The sequence below is a fragment of the Paroedura picta genome, chromosome 15 (assembly GCF_049243985.1).
Source record: "Paroedura picta isolate Pp20150507F chromosome 15, Ppicta_v3.0, whole genome shotgun sequence".
NCBI classification, from domain to species: domain Eukaryota; kingdom Metazoa; phylum Chordata; class Lepidosauria; order Squamata; family Gekkonidae; genus Paroedura; species Paroedura picta.
The window spans coordinates 13,805,317-13,823,707 of record NC_135383.1 but is presented as its reverse complement, the minus strand read 5'-3'; the positions used below and the strand labels follow the sequence as shown (position 1 = coordinate 13,823,707).

At 45.6% G+C, this 18,391-nt stretch overlaps 1 protein-coding gene across 2 annotated transcripts in view; it reads left to right on the top strand.

Annotated features, from left to right (window-relative positions):
- ZZEF1 (zinc finger ZZ-type and EF-hand domain containing 1) overlaps positions 1 to 18,391 on the top strand; it is a 79,307-nt gene that overhangs the window by 6,179 nt on the left and 54,737 nt on the right. For both annotated transcript variants that reach the window (XM_077311350.1, XM_077311351.1), the window contains exons 2-7: positions 8,390 to 8,534; positions 10,499 to 10,693; positions 11,899 to 12,070; positions 13,818 to 14,017; positions 15,739 to 15,949; positions 17,105 to 17,221. In XM_077311350.1, the coding sequence (XP_077167465.1) occupies positions 8,390 to 8,534; positions 10,499 to 10,693; positions 11,899 to 12,070; positions 13,818 to 14,017; positions 15,739 to 15,949; positions 17,105 to 17,221 (1,040 nt within the window). The remainder of the gene's footprint in view (positions 1 to 8,389; positions 8,535 to 10,498; positions 10,694 to 11,898; positions 12,071 to 13,817; positions 14,018 to 15,738; positions 15,950 to 17,104; positions 17,222 to 18,391) is intronic.

The window sequence follows — 18,391 nt, the reverse complement described above, 5'->3', positions numbered from 1 at the left end:
TTATCTGCATAAAAAACAATCACCTAGTAGAGTATGTTATGACCAGCCCAGGGTTACCCAAAGAGCTTCCGTAGCAGAGTGGGTATTCAAAACTGGCTGTCCCTAGTCTAATGCAAACCACTAGGGATAAGCATGAATCAGTTCCAGAGCCAAAATTCAGCATGAACTTGGCTCAGTTCAGAGCCCCCAAATCGAAGTTCAGGGAATGCATTTTCCCTCATTGCCTAGACTTCTGTCTGGTTCTGTTTTTCACCAGCTGTTTTTGCTTTCCTTCCTCCCCACTTCCAAGCCATTTCATCAGATGGTTTCACTTTCTCTGTTTGGAGGTGGCAAACCGTAGTCGGGAAAAACAGGGATCCAAACTGGCCAATTCTGTTTTGGGCACTTTTGGCTCAGTTCAGGAGCCACCCCGAACCGAATGTTTATGGTACTTTCAGAGGTTTCTCTACCTTTCAGAGGTTTCTCTGCGAGGCTTGCTTGAAAACCATTTCTGCTTGTTTTCCTGTGAAGGTAAGATGAGGAGACATGGTGTGGTTGAGGTTTGCATAAACGCCTGAAGCATTTGTTCCAGTGGCAAGATTCCTCCTCCCCCCATATCAGCCTATTCTTCCTCCATGACCTTTGGTTGCAGATAAGCTGCAGCTATGGGCAGAAATCTAATTCTGAGAAACGTGTACGCCGTGAATGTAGCCGCGCTACTGCAGAGCGGGATGTGTGTGTGTGGGGGGGAAATGTACTCACATTACAACTTTCCCCCTAAAAGCTTTATCAGCCCCATACCCCCATCACATTGTGTGTTGCTTTATAATCTTCTGTAGGTTCAGTCTGTCATGTGGAGGTAAGGGGACATAATTATAAAATGATGCATGGAGCAGAGAAAGGCGGTAGAGAGAACTCTCTTGCCCAAAATAGAACACTGGCGCAGAATGAAAAGGATGTCCAGGTTAGAGATTTATTACCTCAGTGAGTGATTAAAATACTAATTCACTGCCAGAGGACCTAGTGATGGCCACAAGCATAGGTGGCTTTAAAAGGGAATAGATAAGGGAATCCCTACAGTCAGAGGCAAATAAGCCTCTGGATACCAGTGATAGGAGGCAATGCTGGTGGTGGTGGGGAGGCTTTGGCCTAGGAATGTTGATTACCTGCTTTGGCCAGTGATTCTCCTGCTTGTGCCCCCACCTCACCTGCCTTTGCTCCTGGGGCCAGCAGGAAAACTGTAGAAATGGCATTGCATTTTGTGGCAGTGTCAGATCTGGGGGAAAACTCCAAATGTGACATCTGCTAACGCCTTAGAAACTCTGCTTATTTACATTATTTCTTTTTGTCTTTTCTCGCTCGGAATCAAGGCAAATTACGCAGTGTAAGTCAGTGCAGTCAGTGGCAAAGGACATTTAAATAAGCAATGTCATAGGAATAGGATTGCAGAAATTAAAATCAAGTTAAAATCTGGAACAAAGCTCAAACCGAAAAGCACCAGGTGATGTCACATCTGGGTTTTTGCCAGACATGATGTCTTCATGCAGCATGATGTTATGTCTACCCCCAAAGATCCCAAGTTTCTATGCCCTTTTGTTTGCCCTCCAGGGTTACTGACTGGCCATTGCGTGAAATGAGGAGCTAGACTAGATGGACCACTGGTCTCACCTAGCAGGGCTATTCTAATATTTCCTAATTTTAGAAGCCGTGTGTGAAATGTTATGGGAACTTCCATCTGGGGGGTGGGAGTGGGGATAAAAAATTATTTTGTTCATGTAAAGGACATTGTTGCATTGAGGTCAGTACATTTGGAAGAAAAAGAGTGAAATTGCCAGGTTTGCAGATCGGAAAAGGGTCACTTGAGTAGGAGAGGAAGTTCACTTCAGAAGAGCCTGTTCCCCTGCAAAAATGAAAGGGAGGGAGAAGAAAGTCAGGCTGTGATGTTTTTTAGTGTGGAGTGTCTCACTGGTAAGTGTAAAATTCACTTTAAAATGGAATGTGTACTCTAGTAAGTGAAGGCTTTAAGCCAGGGGTAGTCAAACTGCGGCCCTCCAGATGTCCAAGGACTACAATTCCCAGGAGCCCCCTGCCAGCATTCGCTGGCAGGGGGCTTCTGGGAATTGTAGTCCATGGGCATCTGGAGGGCCGCAGTTTGACTACCCCTGCTTTAAGCCTTGGTGAACATGGAGATCACTCATGAAAAACACCTTCAGAAGTGTGGTTAAGCCTGCCAACAATTGCAAGAGAGGACGTGGGAGGTTTTACCTTTGTGTGACATCCAGAACTAGTAATGGTTCAAGGAGAAAGATCACTGCAGGGCAAAGGTTTTGGGCCACGCCTTGTTATTCAGCAGCAAAGTCGTTAAAGAATTACGGCCTTCTATTCCTAGGGCATGGCAGCTCTTGTCCTTGGCAACACTGCTGACACATAAATAGATCCTGCATCTTTTCCTGAAGATCTGACCAGGTTACAATTTTGTTTTGGTTCTCTTTGAAGTAAGTGCTAGGAAAGGACAATGTAAGGATAATCCCTTTTTCCTCATATAAATGGGGTAGAAGAAACCCCAAGACTGTCCACAGTCAGATGTTTTGGAGGTCTTTGATTCATAGGGTTATCATAAGTCAAAAGCGACTAAACAGCACTATGCACATGTGCGCACGTGCCCATGCAAGCACGCAATTCAGATTGACCAGAATGTATGAGCAAGCCCTGCATATTGTAAGGAGCTATTAATTTGGAGTAGAAAATCATCTATAAACGTAACATCTGTAGCATTTGCCCAAAATGTGAGTACTCATATAGTGCTTGTGAAATTACTTTAATGGGTGGGGAAGGTTATATGTGAATCAAGAGAACTTCAGGCCTCAAACTTTATGAGGGCAGGAACTAGGGTCTCTTCACAAGTGGATCCCATGTTGTGGAATCCTTTCCTTTGAGAAGCTCATCTGTGCATGACAGGGCTTGTTCTCCAAAACAGGTCAGGTTATTTCAGAGTTTGTTCAGATGACTTCCCAGCATTCTGTTTGTCCATTTGGAAATTCTTGTTATGTGCGAAGTTGTGTCTGACCCATCGCAACCCCATGGACAATGATCCTCCAGGCCTTCCTGTCCTCTACCATTCCCCAGAGTCCATTTAAGCTCTCACCGGCTGCTTACGTGACTCCATCCAGCCACCTCATTCTCTGTCGTCCCCTTCTTCTTTTGCCCTCAATCACCCCAGCATCAGGCTCTTCTCCAGGGAGTCCTTCCTTCTCATGAGGTGGCCAAAGTATTTGAGTTTCATCTTTAGGATCTGGCCTTCTAAAGAGCAGTCAGGGCTGATCTCCTCTAGGACTGACCGGTTTGTTCGCCTTGCAGTCCAAGGGACTCGCAAGAGTCTTCTCCAGCACCAGAGTTCAAAAGCCTCAATTCTTTGACGCTCGGCCTTTGGGAATTACCCACTATTAATTTCACTGCTTGTAACAGCCGGTGCTCCCAAATTGAAAGTACAACTGATTTGGAAGCACTGTCTTATAATTCTGCATATTGAAACTACCAGGGAGAATCTCTCTGCTTGCAATTGAGAGTGAGTGGAAGCAGAGGGTCAATGCTTGAAACTTGCTCCTCTTTTCATTCTTCATGTGTGAGGTTATAAAGGGTTTCAGTCTCACCACTAGACTAGAATTTTTAACTGGCTTGCCCATTTTACCGATTGCAAATTCTCATTTAACTCTTATAACATTAGGAAAATGGCCATGGTCCATTTTTAAAGCACCTGATTTCCACACAGAAGATTTCTGGTTCAGTCTGTAACTCATATCACGGATGATGGAATGAGAAAGACCTTTCTCAGCCTTTGTCAAAGACTCACTGATTTTTGGTTGCTGTTGCCTTTTCAAACACTTCTCTGAAACAACACATATAAGAAGAACTGAATTGTTTTTTAATGACTGCTCAAAACTGCATTTTTTGATAGATTCTTTTCCCCTAGGAAGCCCACATGTGGTTGTTAAGGGATGATTCAGAGGTTCCCCTCGCCTCAGCTCTGCAAGTTCTGTATCTCCTAACCTCAAAACTGGCCTCAGAATTCTGATTAATTCTGTACATGCAATATATACTATTCACTTATGTTGTGGTTGTAATTCTTAACACTACCCAATGGGCTGTATCATGTCACTCTGGGATTTTCTGTGTGTGTGTCCACAGTGGCAGCACAGCATATCCAAAAAAACACTGAGCGGAAAGGAATATTTTTAGTTCTCCACTGTTTCTGCAAAGTCTTTGCTAGTAATAAAGCTAGTAATAAAACTAGTAAAGAGCCAGTTTGGTGTAGTGGTTAGGAGTGCGGACTTCTGATCTGGCATGCCGGGTTCGATTCTGCGCTCCCCCACATGCAACCAGCTGGGTGACCTTGGGCTCGCCACGGCACTGATAAAGCTGTTCTGACCGAGCAGGAATATCAGGGCTCTCTCAGCCTCACCCACCCCACAGGGTGTCTGTTGTGGGGAGAGGAAAGGGAAGGCGACTGTAAGCCGCTTTGAGCCCCCTTCGGGTAGGGAAAAGCACCATATAAGAACCAACTCTTCTTCTTCTCTTCTTCATCTTATTCTTCTTCTTCTAAATAAAGTGTGCCTTTTGGGGAACTGCAATGTACATTAATGACCACTGGCTGCCATCTAGCATGGGAATACACAGGTTGCAAATGTGTGTGCTCGTGGCATTTGCTGGCAGGGGTTCATGGGAATTGTAGTCCGTGGACATCTGGAGGGCTGCAGTTTGGCTACCCCTGCTACCTGATAAAAGCAAACAGCTTTATGCCTTCCCTGAAACAGGGACTACCCCTGAGCTAAAGCAACATCTCCTCCCTGTTGTTTGAATATACTGTGAGCAAATTCTCGATGCATGTGTCCCCCCCCCCACACACACACACACAATAATCCAGGCTTAAGCTGGAACATGTAAACCTGGTCCTTATACCACTGATGTGTCGACTGCACACATTCTGCGCTTCTCTCTGTCGTGGCTCAGAGTGTCAAGCACATCTCTGCTGATAAAGCCTTGAAACGGGGCCTTGTTTCAAAGGTTGGGAGCAGGCAGCGCTCGGCACGCAACTGACAGCCGTGTTTGCCTGAGTGACCTCTCAAATATCCCAGTTCAAACAAATATCTCAAAGCGCTTGGTTTGTTTTGGGTGGGGCTGTCATCAAAGCCGTGCAGCCAACAAGAGGACTTGTTGAGCTGGTTGGCATAGAGGAGAATTGTGGAGGCTGTTGGTTGTAACTTCCCGCTCTGGGGTATAGTCTGGACCCCAGCAGTGGTTGAAATCATATTCTCTCTTTGAAGAAAAGAGTTGGTTCTTATATGCTGCTTTTCTGTACCCGAAGGAGGCTCAAAGCGGCTTACAGTCGCCTTCCCTTTCCTCTCCGCACAACAAGACACCCTGTGGGGTGGGTGAGGCTGAGAGAGCCCTGATATCACTGCTCGGTCAGAACAGTTTTATCAGAGCTGTGGCTAGCCCAAAGTCACCGAGTTGGCTGCATGTGGGGGAGTGCAGAATCGAACCTGGCATGCCAGATTAGAAGTTTGCACTCCTAACCACTACACCAAACTGGCTCTCTTTGATAAAGAATGGCTGCTCTGGAATTTTCTGTTCCTCTCTCAGCTTATATACAGTGCTGTCCTGCTATAACAGGGTCACATGTTGTTGTTTTTTTTGGTGTTCAGTTTTATTTTTGCTTGGCGAGTTGCTCCCTGTTATGAGGTGTGGTTGCAGCTAGTTTGTACTTCCTTCAAGGTTCTCAGCTTCAGTTCTGTCTTTTATAGCAGGGGTAGTCCACCTGTGGTCCTCCAGATGTTCAGCAAACGCTGGCAAGGGCTCGTGGGAATTGTAGTCCATGGACATCTGGAGGACCACAGGTGGACTACCTCTGCTTTATAGAATGAAGTCCGAAGGAGGCTGAGCTGTGCAAAAAACGGCTAGTCTGTTCAGGGCAGTTCTTATCACATCAAACGAGGGTGGGTTTTTTTTTTAGTGAATGGGAACATCAGATGTGGAACACCTGTTAGGAAAGGGGGTGTGTGGGGTCTGACAGCTAGGATGCACAGAGTGAGCTAGGAATGGCTCACCTGTGCACAATATAAATATGACTTCCAGGAAGGTCTGTACTAGGCAAAAGATGACATGGCTTTAATGGTTTAATGGTTTTAAAGTTTGGTTGTTTGCACTGCTGATCATACTTAACATAGTTCCGGGTTTGTTATTTAATGATCCTTTTCTACAGACAAAGCAGGGAAGGTTGGAGCCATTCAGAACTGTCTAGTCATTGAGTCTGTGTTGTGGCTTTTATCAGGGATTTGAGGCTGGCCACCAAAATACAGCTCTAGAAAGAGGTTCGCTGTTTGTTTACCAAAGTTCGCTTTGGTTGAGAGTCACTGTTTTTGCTCCTTTTTAGGTTGCACTAGCTTTAGATTAGAATTGCTGCATGTTTGTGTTGTTTTACGAACCGAGTTTGGCAACATACTTCTGTCAAACAGTGCAGTCCTAAGCAGAGAAGACAATTCTAAAGTATGCAGCTCTCCTTTGGATTGCACCTAAATGTCCTCAAAAAGTAATGAACTCTGAAAATACATTGCCAGTTGCTCTGGCCAAATCCTGATTCCATTCATGCCAGTTCAGTACCATCTGCTGCCATTAGATCAAAGATTTGTATGTGTGAATGTGGATTGGCTACCTTTTAATTCATTTGAAGTATATATGTCGTGCCTCTCCCAAGTTGTTCTAGATGGCTTTACTATTTAAAAACACAATTGTGTTGTTGTTATGTGCAAAGTCGTGTCCGACCCATCACGACTCCATGGACAATGATCCTCCAGGCCTTCCTGTCCTCTACCATTCCCCGGAGTCCATTTAAGTTAGCACCTACTGCTTCAGTGACTCCATCCAGCCACCTCATTCTCTGTCGTCCCCTTCTTCTTTTGCCCTCGATCGCTCCCAGCATTAGGCTCTTCTCCAGGGAGTCCTTCCTTCTCATGAGGTGGCCAAAGTATTTGAGTTTCATCTTCAGGATCTGGCCTTCTAAAGAGCAGTCAGGGCTGATCTCCTCTAGGACTGACCGATTTGTTCGCCTTGCAGTCCAAGGGACTCGCAAGAGTCTTCTCCAGCACCAGAGTTCAAAAGCCTCAATTCTTTGACGCTCGGCCTTCCTTATGGTCCAACTTTCGCAGCCATACATTGCAACTGGGAAGACCATAGCCTTGACTAAACGCACTTTTGTTGGCAGGGTGATGTCTCTGCTTTTTAGGATGCTGTCTAGATTTGCCATAGCTTTCCTCCCCAGGAGCAAGCGTCTTTTAATTTCTTTGCTGCAGTCCCCATCTGCAGTGATTTTGGAGCCCAGGAAAATTGTAGCAAGTAGTAAATACAGAGAGGCTGCCAATATAATCAAGCAGTGTACTTAGCATAACAACACAAAAACATTATAAAGTAGCAGCATTTAAAAGTTGTCAAAATGCTTCCTCACATACATTCCTTCGTATCAGCTGAAGTAGTCACCTGCAACTCTTGTTTTACCTGCCATCTCTGAATGTAGTTAGGTGGGCTGGTATAAGAAGCAAGGTTGTCTCAGTCAGGCCATTTCCCCCCCCCCCCCCATTGTGAAATGCCTTCTCCATAGGTTTGCCTGGCATTGAATCTGTTGAGTTTTCTGTGCCAAGTGGAAAATTGCTTGCTCAAGCTTTTTGTTTGGTTTGTTTCTGGCTAGTTAGTTGACTGCTTTGCTTTTGTGTCTCTGCCTTGTGATTTAATAAGAGGTTTTGCTTTTCCCCTCCTGTTGAGATTTTCTGCTGCTTTATAAACGCTACATCAGGGGTAGTCAACCTGTGGTCCTCCAGATGTCCATGGACTACAATTCCCATGACCCCCTGCCAGCAAACGCTGGCAGGGGCTCATGGGAATTGTAGTCCATGGACATCTGGAGGACCTCAGGTTGACTACCCCTGCTCTACATTATTGGGTTGATGTTTGTTGATTATGTTGCTGTTTTATGTGGTTTTGTTTTGCTTCATGTCCTTGTATTTAATGCTTGATATGTTGTTCTGCTTTGTAATTTACGCTTTTCTTGAGTTGTTGGGGTGGGTTTCAATTTGGATACCTTTTTAAAAATATCGGTTATTGATTGAGGCTCACAGAAACAAGAACTTTTAAAACTTGGTGCCAGAAAATGTTCAGAGGGTTGGGGAAGTCATTCCACAGAGAAAGCCCTGTCCTTGGTGGCGATTTACCACACTTCTGAAATGAGAGGGGGGGTGAGTACATGGAGCCAAGCTTCAGATACTGATCTTAAAGCTCAGACAGAATTTACAGGTGGGGAGCTCAATAAGCATCGTCTCCCCAGTTTGCCCTTTTGACAGCTGATCATCTCTTCTTCCCCTAGGCCTTGGCTCAGTTTGATAGAAACGGAGATGGCACGGTGGAGGTGGAGAATATGCTGGAGGTTCTTAAGACTTCCAGCGGAGCCAATCTGCAAGGAGAACTTAGTCATGTGATCAGGCAGCTGCAGGCTTGTTCACTTGTCCCAGGTAAGAGATGGTGGGAAAAGAGTTGTCATTCTTGCACTTGAAGACACAGAATCACAGAACTAACATGGCCCGTCAGTGCTCCACTGGGAGATGGTCCAGTTCGTTGATGCAGTTCACATCCCCAACTGATGTTTCATTTACTCAGTATTTTTTTCCCAAGATGTATGATGGTGACTCACACAATGTTAGCCTTTTGTATTACATGTAGAAGTTCTGATTGGGTACGCCCAAAATAAATAACTTGTGTTGTAAAAGAACTCAATATTTACTAAGAGCCCATGGAAGACGGATTGCTGGACATATTTCTGGTACCCACTTTGAAGGGTATCCTATGAGAGGCTTGGGATTTTCTGCAAAGAAAAGGCTTGTGTCATACGTAACCACAGAGCAAACAGACTTTCCTTTTGTCTGATCCTTCACCTATGTTTGGTACTTGCAATCTCAATATTTGAAATATTGCAGGACTTCAAAATTTTTGACAGCGAGCAAACTGTCTAAGTTCAAGGCAACAAGGGGGGAACAGCCAGGTATGCAGGCTGCAGAAGCTCCAGCTTGTGGGGCTTTTAGGAAAATGATACATGCATATTCTCAAGCACATTTTCCAGAACAGAGGCTTAAGAACTACTTACTTTAAAAAAGGCAAAGTTTCTAGAAGTTGAAGCTTCTTGTGAAATCCCATAACATGAAAGCCTTACTCATTATGAGCTTTCCTCTCTCTGTAGACTAAAGCTTATACCAGCTAGTCAGTTATTCATCTTTTCAATAGCTGATGTGGTATAGTCGACAACAGCATGCAATTTATGCTGGGTTTGGGTTTATTTCAAGGTGCTCAGGGCAGGGTACATGGTCTTTCTTTCTCCCCATCACTTCATTTTAACTTCACAACAACTTTGTCAGGTAGGCTAGGTTCGAGTTCAGAGCAAGTGGCCCAAAGTCATCCAGAGTGTGTCATTACTAAACAGGGATATGAGCCCAGGGCTCTCTGGTCTTAAATGTGATATGCTAACAGTTATACCATGCTGGCTACAATTGTTCAGTACAGCCGAGTCATGTAATCTAGTTGACAGCTTTTTGGCTATCCGCTCTCACCATTGTTCTCTACATTTTTGCATGCAGTACCATAAAAAACAAATTAGAAAAAAACTAGATTAATAAATATTTTTACTTGCTGTGGCAGGGTATATGTTAGATGAGCAATTCCCTTCAATGACCTTTATTTCAACTTCTGCTTCAGTCCTTGAATATGAAATTAATCAGAGGTTAAAATGAATTTCTGCATTGTCATTAGGATAGCTAATCTTTTCAGCAAGTCCTTAATTGTCAAATCTGTATGCTGTTGGTTCATTTCCCTTACACGGGTGTCTGAACCCTCGTGCCTGGGTCCTAAAAGGTAAAGGTAAAGGTATCCCCTGTGCAAGCACCGAGTCATGTCTGACCCTTGGGGTGATGCCCTCTAGCGTTTTCATGGCAGACTCAATACGGGGTGGTTTGCCAGTGCCTTCCCCAGTCATTACCGTTTACCCCCCAGCAAGCTGGGTACTCATTTTACCGACCTCGGAAGGATGGAAAGCTGAGTCAACCTTGAGCCGGCTGCTGGGATTGAACTCCCAGCCTCATGGGCAAAGCTTTCAGACGGCTGCCTTACCACTCTGCGCCAAGAGGCCTGGGTCCTACAACAACTCAAATGCTCTCCACAGATTTGCAGCATTTAAATCTGGACAAACCTTGCAAGGCATTTTGCTGAACATGTTTTGGCATTTCCCCCCAGTGCTATTTGAAAGCACTTGTGTGGTTTCTATTTTGAATTCCTCAGCTGACAATTCCAGCCAGTCAGCGGTGAGCAAAGGTGGGGTATGTATGACTTTATTCAAGGTTTATCTACTGGATTGCAAGGAAGCTTTGATTCCAACAGGTGAATGCACCAACCTAAGAGCATCTATCTTTGTCTTTCTCTGTGTCTCAAGGTTTTATAGACATATTTTCTGAATCGAAGGAGCGCCGTAGCCTTCATGCTTCCATGCTTCTGAGATTCCTGCACCGCAACCGTATCGCCAGCTCCGTCATCCCCTATCCAGTCTTGGAGTACTTCAACAACATTTACAATATGCGCTCTTCTGTCCTGAAGGATTCCTTAGACCGACTCATCTTAAAAGAAAAGGGTATTGGAACTTGTTGGTCTCCTGGGAGGGAAGTGTTTATTTCAGGTTTGAGAAACTCAGCCAGCTGAGTACCTTGTTTATTTGGCTGGTGTGTATTTGCTCTGCTCTCTCCTCCACAAAAAAAAGGACGGTTCAAAATGAGTATAATAACAGAAAAAAGTACCTATCCTAGGCTATAATAAACAATTTCACAATGAATGCAACTAAACGTGTCTAATCTCTTATTTTAATTGAACAACCAAAACGGCCTCCAAATTATAACCGTTTTCAAGTGAGTTTTCATCAGTGGTTGTTTTTCAATTTAATGTTTGCTAATGAAGTCCTTCAATAGGATCAGTTCTTCTTGGCAGGATTTAAATAATATATATGTGGCCTTTGGCTCACAGGTACGGGGCAGTCTAGTCTAGAATTGATCCTATCAATATTCATCTATTGCATGCTGTTTTGCTGCATCAGTGGTTCAGGTGTCATTGGATCACAGATTTATTCTTAATGGCTAATCTCCTTTCTCCAGGGTTGCGAACAGAGGGTAGCACTAGGGGAGAGATCTTAAGGCCCCCACCAACTCCCACGCGGAGTCCCATGAGGAGTGGTCCTCTTCCCCCATCCTATTCAACATCTTCATGTTCCTTCTTGCCCAACTGGTACGGTGTGCAGCTATTAGTGGCTCACTCCACCAGGAGACAGGGTGTGATCCTGGATGCTTCCCTTTCCATGGAGGCCCAGGTCACAAGAATAGGGTGGCTGGCTTTCTGCCACCTCTGCCAAGCCAAATTACTAGCGCCCCACTTGGCCCCAGAACACCTAGCCACAGTGATCTATGTGACAGTCACCCCTAGGCTAGACTTCTGCAACTCGCTCTATGCAGGCCTGCCCTTAATTTTGATATGGAAAGTGCAATGGTCCAGAATGCAGTGGTCAGGGTCCTCACAGCAACACCATGGAGGTCCTACATCTGGCCCATCCTCCAACAACTGCGCTGGCTATCAGTTGAATTCTGGATCAAGCTTATAAATGGGAGGTACACCAAATCTAGTGATCTCTTATGTATGAGAATCAGGTTTCTGTATGAAAAATGGTCATCTAGCTGTAAGATCCCCTTCTCCAAGGGGGCTTGTGGTCTGTCCAAAGCAGTAAAGCAGAAGAAAGTTTAAACTACCAGGAGTACTTTTGACCATTTCCCCCCCTTTCTTTTCTTTTTACAGAATGCCCTAATGACCTAAACGGAAACCAGGAGTTGGACAAACTTAAGTCTGTTTCAAAGTGCTACACTCACATAGAAACCTCCTCCAACTCAGCTGATATAGACAAAATGACCAATGGAGAAACAACTTCTTTCTGGCAGTCTGATGGCAGCGCCCGTTCACACTGGATACGGTAAGGGAGAGACTCCTTGCTGGGATCTGGGATTTCTCAAGTGAAATATTCTGGCCGCTATGATGGGAGATTGGAACTGGTTTGCGCCCCTCCAAGCTTTCTTGAACATACGGATTGGAATAGAGTCAATGTACATCAAGTCCCACCTGCTCAAGGTTAACTTATCCCTAGCTTAGTAGAGCTGGGACAGGGTCATGAATGTGGCAAAAAGGCTTTTTCTGATTATTTGATGAGATGCAATAGAAGAAGAGTTGGTTTTTATAACCCGTTTTTCTCTGCCTTAAGGAGTCTCAAAGTGGCTTACAAATTTCCTTCCCTGTGAGCTTGGTGGGGTTGAGAGAGATCCCCCAGGTGGCTGCATGTGGAGGAGCAGGAAATCAAACTTGACTCTCCATATCAGAAGCTGCCGTTCTTCACCACTATACCAAGCTGGCTCTCTAAAGACTGCAGTTTCCCATCAGTCTGTTTTGGAGGGCATTGGGAGCAGATTGACATGAATGCTTGGGGCTTGGCTTTGGATTTTCTGAATGTGAATGTCTCTCTCTTTGCTAGCTTGGTTATCATTTGAGGCCCTTATGCATGATTTAAGCATATTTCAATTGTCTTACTATGTGGGGCATTTGTGAGTCAGACCACAGAACCAAAGTGTTTTAAATCTGGATTTGGGGAGAGAGGTGCAGTACTGAAAACATGTCAATGCTTTCCAGATGCTTACATTCACAAAGGCAGCATATTTTTTCATGCTTTGCTTTTGCCTCTTTCTTTTTTTTAAAAGTTTGTTTTTGGTTTGTAGATCCAGCGTTCGGGGGGGGGGAGTGTGTCTATTTGTGCCAGCTCTGCCATGCTTGCCAGATGTTGGATCAGACTTCAGCTGCAGCAGCACAAATCAGTGCTCGAATTGCTGAGCTGTAGGATTGGCTGCATAGATGCGGCAGTGATGAAGCCTGTGGGAGAATAGCTTTGATTCTGCTCCCCCCCCAGACTGTGATTTAGTGGAGGAGGGGTTTTGTTGGGGGAGGGGTGACTCATCTTACTTTCTTTGAAGTCACTGCCCTGTAAATCTCCTGTCCTTGATGTGATGGGAAAACCCCATTCTCACTTGTAGCTCTAGTTCAGGGATAGGCTAGACTTCTGCGTTCACTGGCAGGGGCTCATAGGCCCTGGCCCTTTTCTCTTCCTTTTCCTCAATGCAGAGCAGGAAGGGTGACATTTCTATCCTTAATAGTGCAAGCTGCTCCTGCTCCCCACAACAGACACCCTGTGAGGTGGGTAAGGCTGAGGGAGCCCTGGTATTCCTGCTTGTTCAGAACAGCTTTATTAGTGCTGTGGTGAGTGTGGTGAGCCCAAGGTCCCCCAGCTGGCTGCATGTGGGGAAGTGCAGAATCAAACCCAGCTTGCACACCCAGCTGGCTCTCTACCACCAAGGCGGCGTTCTGCATTGACCTCATTGCTACCATGCCAAAAGCCCAATCGGGAGTAGAAGGAAGTGACAGTAAAACAGGGCTAAACTAGTATTGAAGGCGATATCCTGCTCAGACTTCAGGGAGAAGAGCCCGGAGGGCTTCTAAAAGGGACAGGCTCTGTCTGACTCCCATGGGTCCTGCCCTGCAAGCGTGCACAAGGCCTGAACACTCTTTCAGGCTTACTCTCCATCCGGTGAGAAGACACGTTCTTGGTAAGGTCCATGCCCCTTTCATCGTTTTGCTTCATAGTTGCCTTTTTCTGCCTCCCCTCTCTCGCCTCGCAGCTTAAAGATGAAACCCGACGTCATTCTGAGGCACCTCTCCATTGCGGTCGCAGCCAACGACCAGAGTTACATGCCGCAGCAAGTCACAGTCGCGGCCGGAAGGACTGCCAGCAATCTCCAGGAGGTCCGCAGTGTTCACATTCCAAGCAATGTCACTGGCTACGTGACATTGTTGGAAAACGCTAACATTAGTCAGATGTGTGAGTCAATCACAATGCAATTGGTGTTTTTGGTTTCTTTGAAGTAACTTTCCCCCCCAGGGCCGAGGTGATAGGTTCTAGGGTTCAGATGGAAGGGCAGTTGTGCCTCCAGGGAAGGTCCTATGTTTGCAAAGGGTTGGAAGTCAGAAGCAAAACGTGATTTGCCGTCTTTTGTGCCAGTGTATCATCCCCTCTCCTGTGCATCTGCCCACTGGAAGGAGTCTCAACACCGCAGCAAAACCTCCAAGAATCAAATGCGGTTTAAATCACGTATCGCACTTATCCATGTTTTCCGTGCTACCCCAGTGCCTCAGAGGTTTGTGGGTGTGGGTGTGTGTGGAGTCCTAAGTCCGTTAGGGCGTGGTGTTGGGTCATGGAGCAGGAAGCGCTGGTGACACTCGTACATTCGCATTTCCTTTTCTTCGCCTGCCTTAAACGGTTGGCATGAAGATTAAATGGAGGCAGGGGGAACAGTGTGCCCTGCCCTGAGCGTCTTGGAGGACAGGTGGGGTGAAGATGAAGGATGCAAATCTTCCAGGTGGGATGAAGGCAGAAGGCTGGAAATACGCCTGCTCAAGGGTTTGTTGTCTGTTACCTGGTACTGAAGTGTAACATTCCCTTTTACAAATCACCACTTTTGCTCCAATCGCCTCCGAAAGTGACGTAGCAGACAATCTGAACAAAAAGACCCTAAAAGAAATGCAGCTGCTTGACAGCCACTATGCTTGTGATTGTCACTTGACCCATTGCTAGGATGTGACTCTTGAACACACAATCAGTTGATTGATTACATATATAGAACTGCCCCTCTCAGCACAGCCACCTCAGGGAGATGTACAACGGTTTAAAACCAGTGATACATTAAACAATAAAATTTAAATACTTAAAACTAGCATTGAACAGCCGTTGGCATCCTTCCATTCCCAGTCCAATCTAACTGGGGCGTTCCATGTCTGTTGGAAGAGCCATTGGGCTGCATTCCTGTATTTTGACCTAGGAACCCTGCTGCTTCTGTTTCCTGAATAAACACGTAACATTTAAATTAATAAATTAATAAAATTATGCGTGACTAAAGAGATTAACACCCCACCTGGAGAAGCAGCCTGAAAATTTCCAAATAAATGCAAGTTCTAGACTTTATGAAGCTAAGAGGAGGGGGGGGGGGAAAGGTTTGCTCTGAGTTTCAGGCAATAAACAAATATTTGAGAAAAATTGAATTGTACACTATACTTAATTTCTTGTCAAAGCCAGACTCATTTCTTTAACAGCATTAAAATGACTAATTGTTGGAAGAACTGAAGAAAACCCAATTGGAAGTGGAACAGACTTGTGTGTCATCTCCACCCTCTCCCCTCCCGAAAGGCCTTCTCATCTCTAGATCTGGACTTCAAACATGTTTTTAGGTTAAAGGAGGGAATGATTTTGTGTGATGCCACAGCAGTTACCTTGCTTTGGCTGAGGGACCCAAGCTCCTTTCCAGTGTGGATTGCCTGCCTTTTGACATGAATGTGCAGCGGTGGCCGGATTGCCACGAGACAAATCAAAAACTCTGCCTAAGACGGTGGATTTGGGGGGGCTGTCAAAGGTGACAGTCAGGGCCAGACCTTACCTATTGGGCAGATTCTGCTGAGGTGTTCTCTCTGTGCAAGCCTCATTGCAGTGACCATGAGAGACAAAGCGAGGTTGGAATAAAATTACCCTTGTCCGATGCTCTTTGACAGATGTGCAGATAAACATCAAACGTTGCCGTAGCGATGGGTGCGATACCAGAATTCACGGGCTCAGAGCTATCGGCTACCAGCGAGTGAGGAAGGGCAGGGTCTCGGTCTGCGATGCTTCAGCTATCTGGTACTGGTCGCTCTTGACCTCCTTGGTGACGGCTTCCATGGAAACGAACCCAGCAATTGTTCGCACCATCTTGCAAAATACCCAGTGAGTCCTGTTCCCCTCCTTGTGTCTTTCTCCTCTAGGGCTTCATTTCTAAGCTAAGACTTCTTTGCTTGTGTGAAACCGGGCAACTGGCATAGGATTAATCTCACCTAGAGCATCAGTGTAGGCTGGTAGGTGAAGTGCTCAGCCTGAGGTCCCTGCTTAGCTGTGGAAGTTTTGAGTGGAAATGGCCCTTATCTGTCTTCACAAAGCAGAGATTGAGAAACTCATAGAGCTAACTTCTTGTTGGTAATTCTACAGTATTAAGTATCCTCGACCTATAAAGAGGGTCCGTTTGTGGACTGACTTGACCAGGGAGTGTATCCTTTGAAGAAGGCAAAATCTGATAGTGTCTTGCCATCTTTGAGGGGCAGTGAGGAGTGCAGGGGCCAGTAACATTCTTTCTAATATTGGAGGTAGGGAGACACTTCAAACAGCTACTTCGAAAATATCCTTTTGATATTGAGCACAAAGTATATTTAAGACTGAGTGAGATTCTTAGTGGAGGCTCCCTGGTCCTGTTTTATTTCCCTCCTTCCTACCGCCATCCCTCCCAATTCTAGTGTATTTTCTATAAGAAGAGAAATAAGGGAGGGAGGTAACCAGATGGCAGAGGAGGAGACAGCGACTGCCTTCCACTCTTGTATTTTTCTTCTTTGTTAACTTTTCCTGTTCCTTCAGCTCCCAATGCATAGGGAGGAGTAGCTGGCAAGGAATCAAGAGAGATAAAGCAGCATTTGCAGAAAGGCAGAAAAATACGGCGTTTGTCCAGTCACGGTATAGAGTTGCCAGCTGCCTAGCAGGGCCTGGAGATCTTCCCCTGTTACAGTTAAACTCCAGCCCATGGAAATCAGTATTATAGTTAACCTCCAGCCCACAGAGATCAGTTCCCCTGGACAGTCCTTCCTTTGGAGAATGGACTCTATAGCCTTCCCTAGGCTCCAGCATCCCCAAATGTCCGGGTATTTCCCCACCCAAAGCTGGCAGCGCAGCTCATGGGGAATGTGAAAAATGTATCCAGGTGCCCAGAAGGCAGAGGTCCCCAGTGACTTTCAATACCATCTTGCTGCAGGCACAGCCCCGTTTGAGCTTTAGCGATGGGTTTGTGGTGCAGTTGATGCTTCGTTTCTGACGGGACGATCTTCCTCTCTTCTCTAGGAAAGCCCTGCAGCACATGCCGCCGTTGTCTCTGTCACCTGGCTCCACAGACTTCTCGAGTTTTTTGTCTCCTACTGTTTTGGAAGAAGTAGACAGTTTTCTCCTGAGAATCACCAGGTACTTGCTTGACAAATGCCATCGGATCAGGAGGGGCAGATGCCGAAACGAATTAACCAAACCCTGGGGCTTCTGAGTTTGATCTGTCAAAGAACGAGATGGGATAAATGCTTAGACTATAATTGCATGGAAAGAGGACAGTGAGGGGTTGTTCTCCTCCTTTCGTAGTAATGGGCCTTCTAGTCCCAACATGCCTGGGAAGTTACCCATCCACAAGAGGTTATATATGCTCTGTGGCTGTGTAACAGGATGAGGCCAAGACTGCCTGTTTCAAATTTGGTCCAACATATGTAAAAGGGGAAGATCTATTTGCGGCAGAAATAAATTACTATTTCCCAAAGGAAAAATTAGTCACTGGTAGTCCCAGTAATTTGGCCACCGTAGCAGTGCTACCAAGGCCCTCTGCTCGCTAACCTAGAAGTGAAAATAGTAGGGTGGGGGAAGGGCTTGGGAGAACAGCACTTTCTTGCAGGCTCTTTTTATAGGGCGAGAGGTGAAGCCTTGATCCACAGAAACCTGTTTGCTCTGCTCAGATCGGTCCTCTAGCAAAACAGAGTTCAGCCCAAGAGCCTAAAAACGCAACTTGTCACATTTGCTTGTTCTTTTCAAAATGTGCTTCTTTTAAACTTTTAAAAAAATCTTTTTGCCATTGCTGCAGCCAATTTACAGCCACCCCACAGGGTTTTCAAAGCAAAGAGATGTTCAGAGGTGGTTTGCCATTACCTGCCTCTGTAGCACAGCATTGGCATTCCTTGTTGGTTTCCCATCCAAATCGTAACCCAAATCCTATGAGATCAGGCTCGCCCGGTTATACAGCTCAGGACTATAAATTTATACCTCTCCATATTAATGCATATGCAGTTCCGCAGGGCCTGCAAAAGGGTGCTCTTCTGCCAGGCATTTGGTTGAGACCAGGTATAACCAACAACATCTGAAGGGCCCCTGCCCACTCCCTCCCAGAATTTCATCTATGTGCTCTGCTCCTGGACCTGTTTACACTGTTATGGTTATTTATATGTTATGGATTGTTTCATGTATTGTTTATACGTTCTATGAAAACCTGAGCCTCTGGGGAGGGTGGTATATAAATATAATAAAATAAATAAAACAATTTCAGTTGCCTTATACTGGGATCATAACGTTGTTCTCTATGACTCATTACCAACAGCC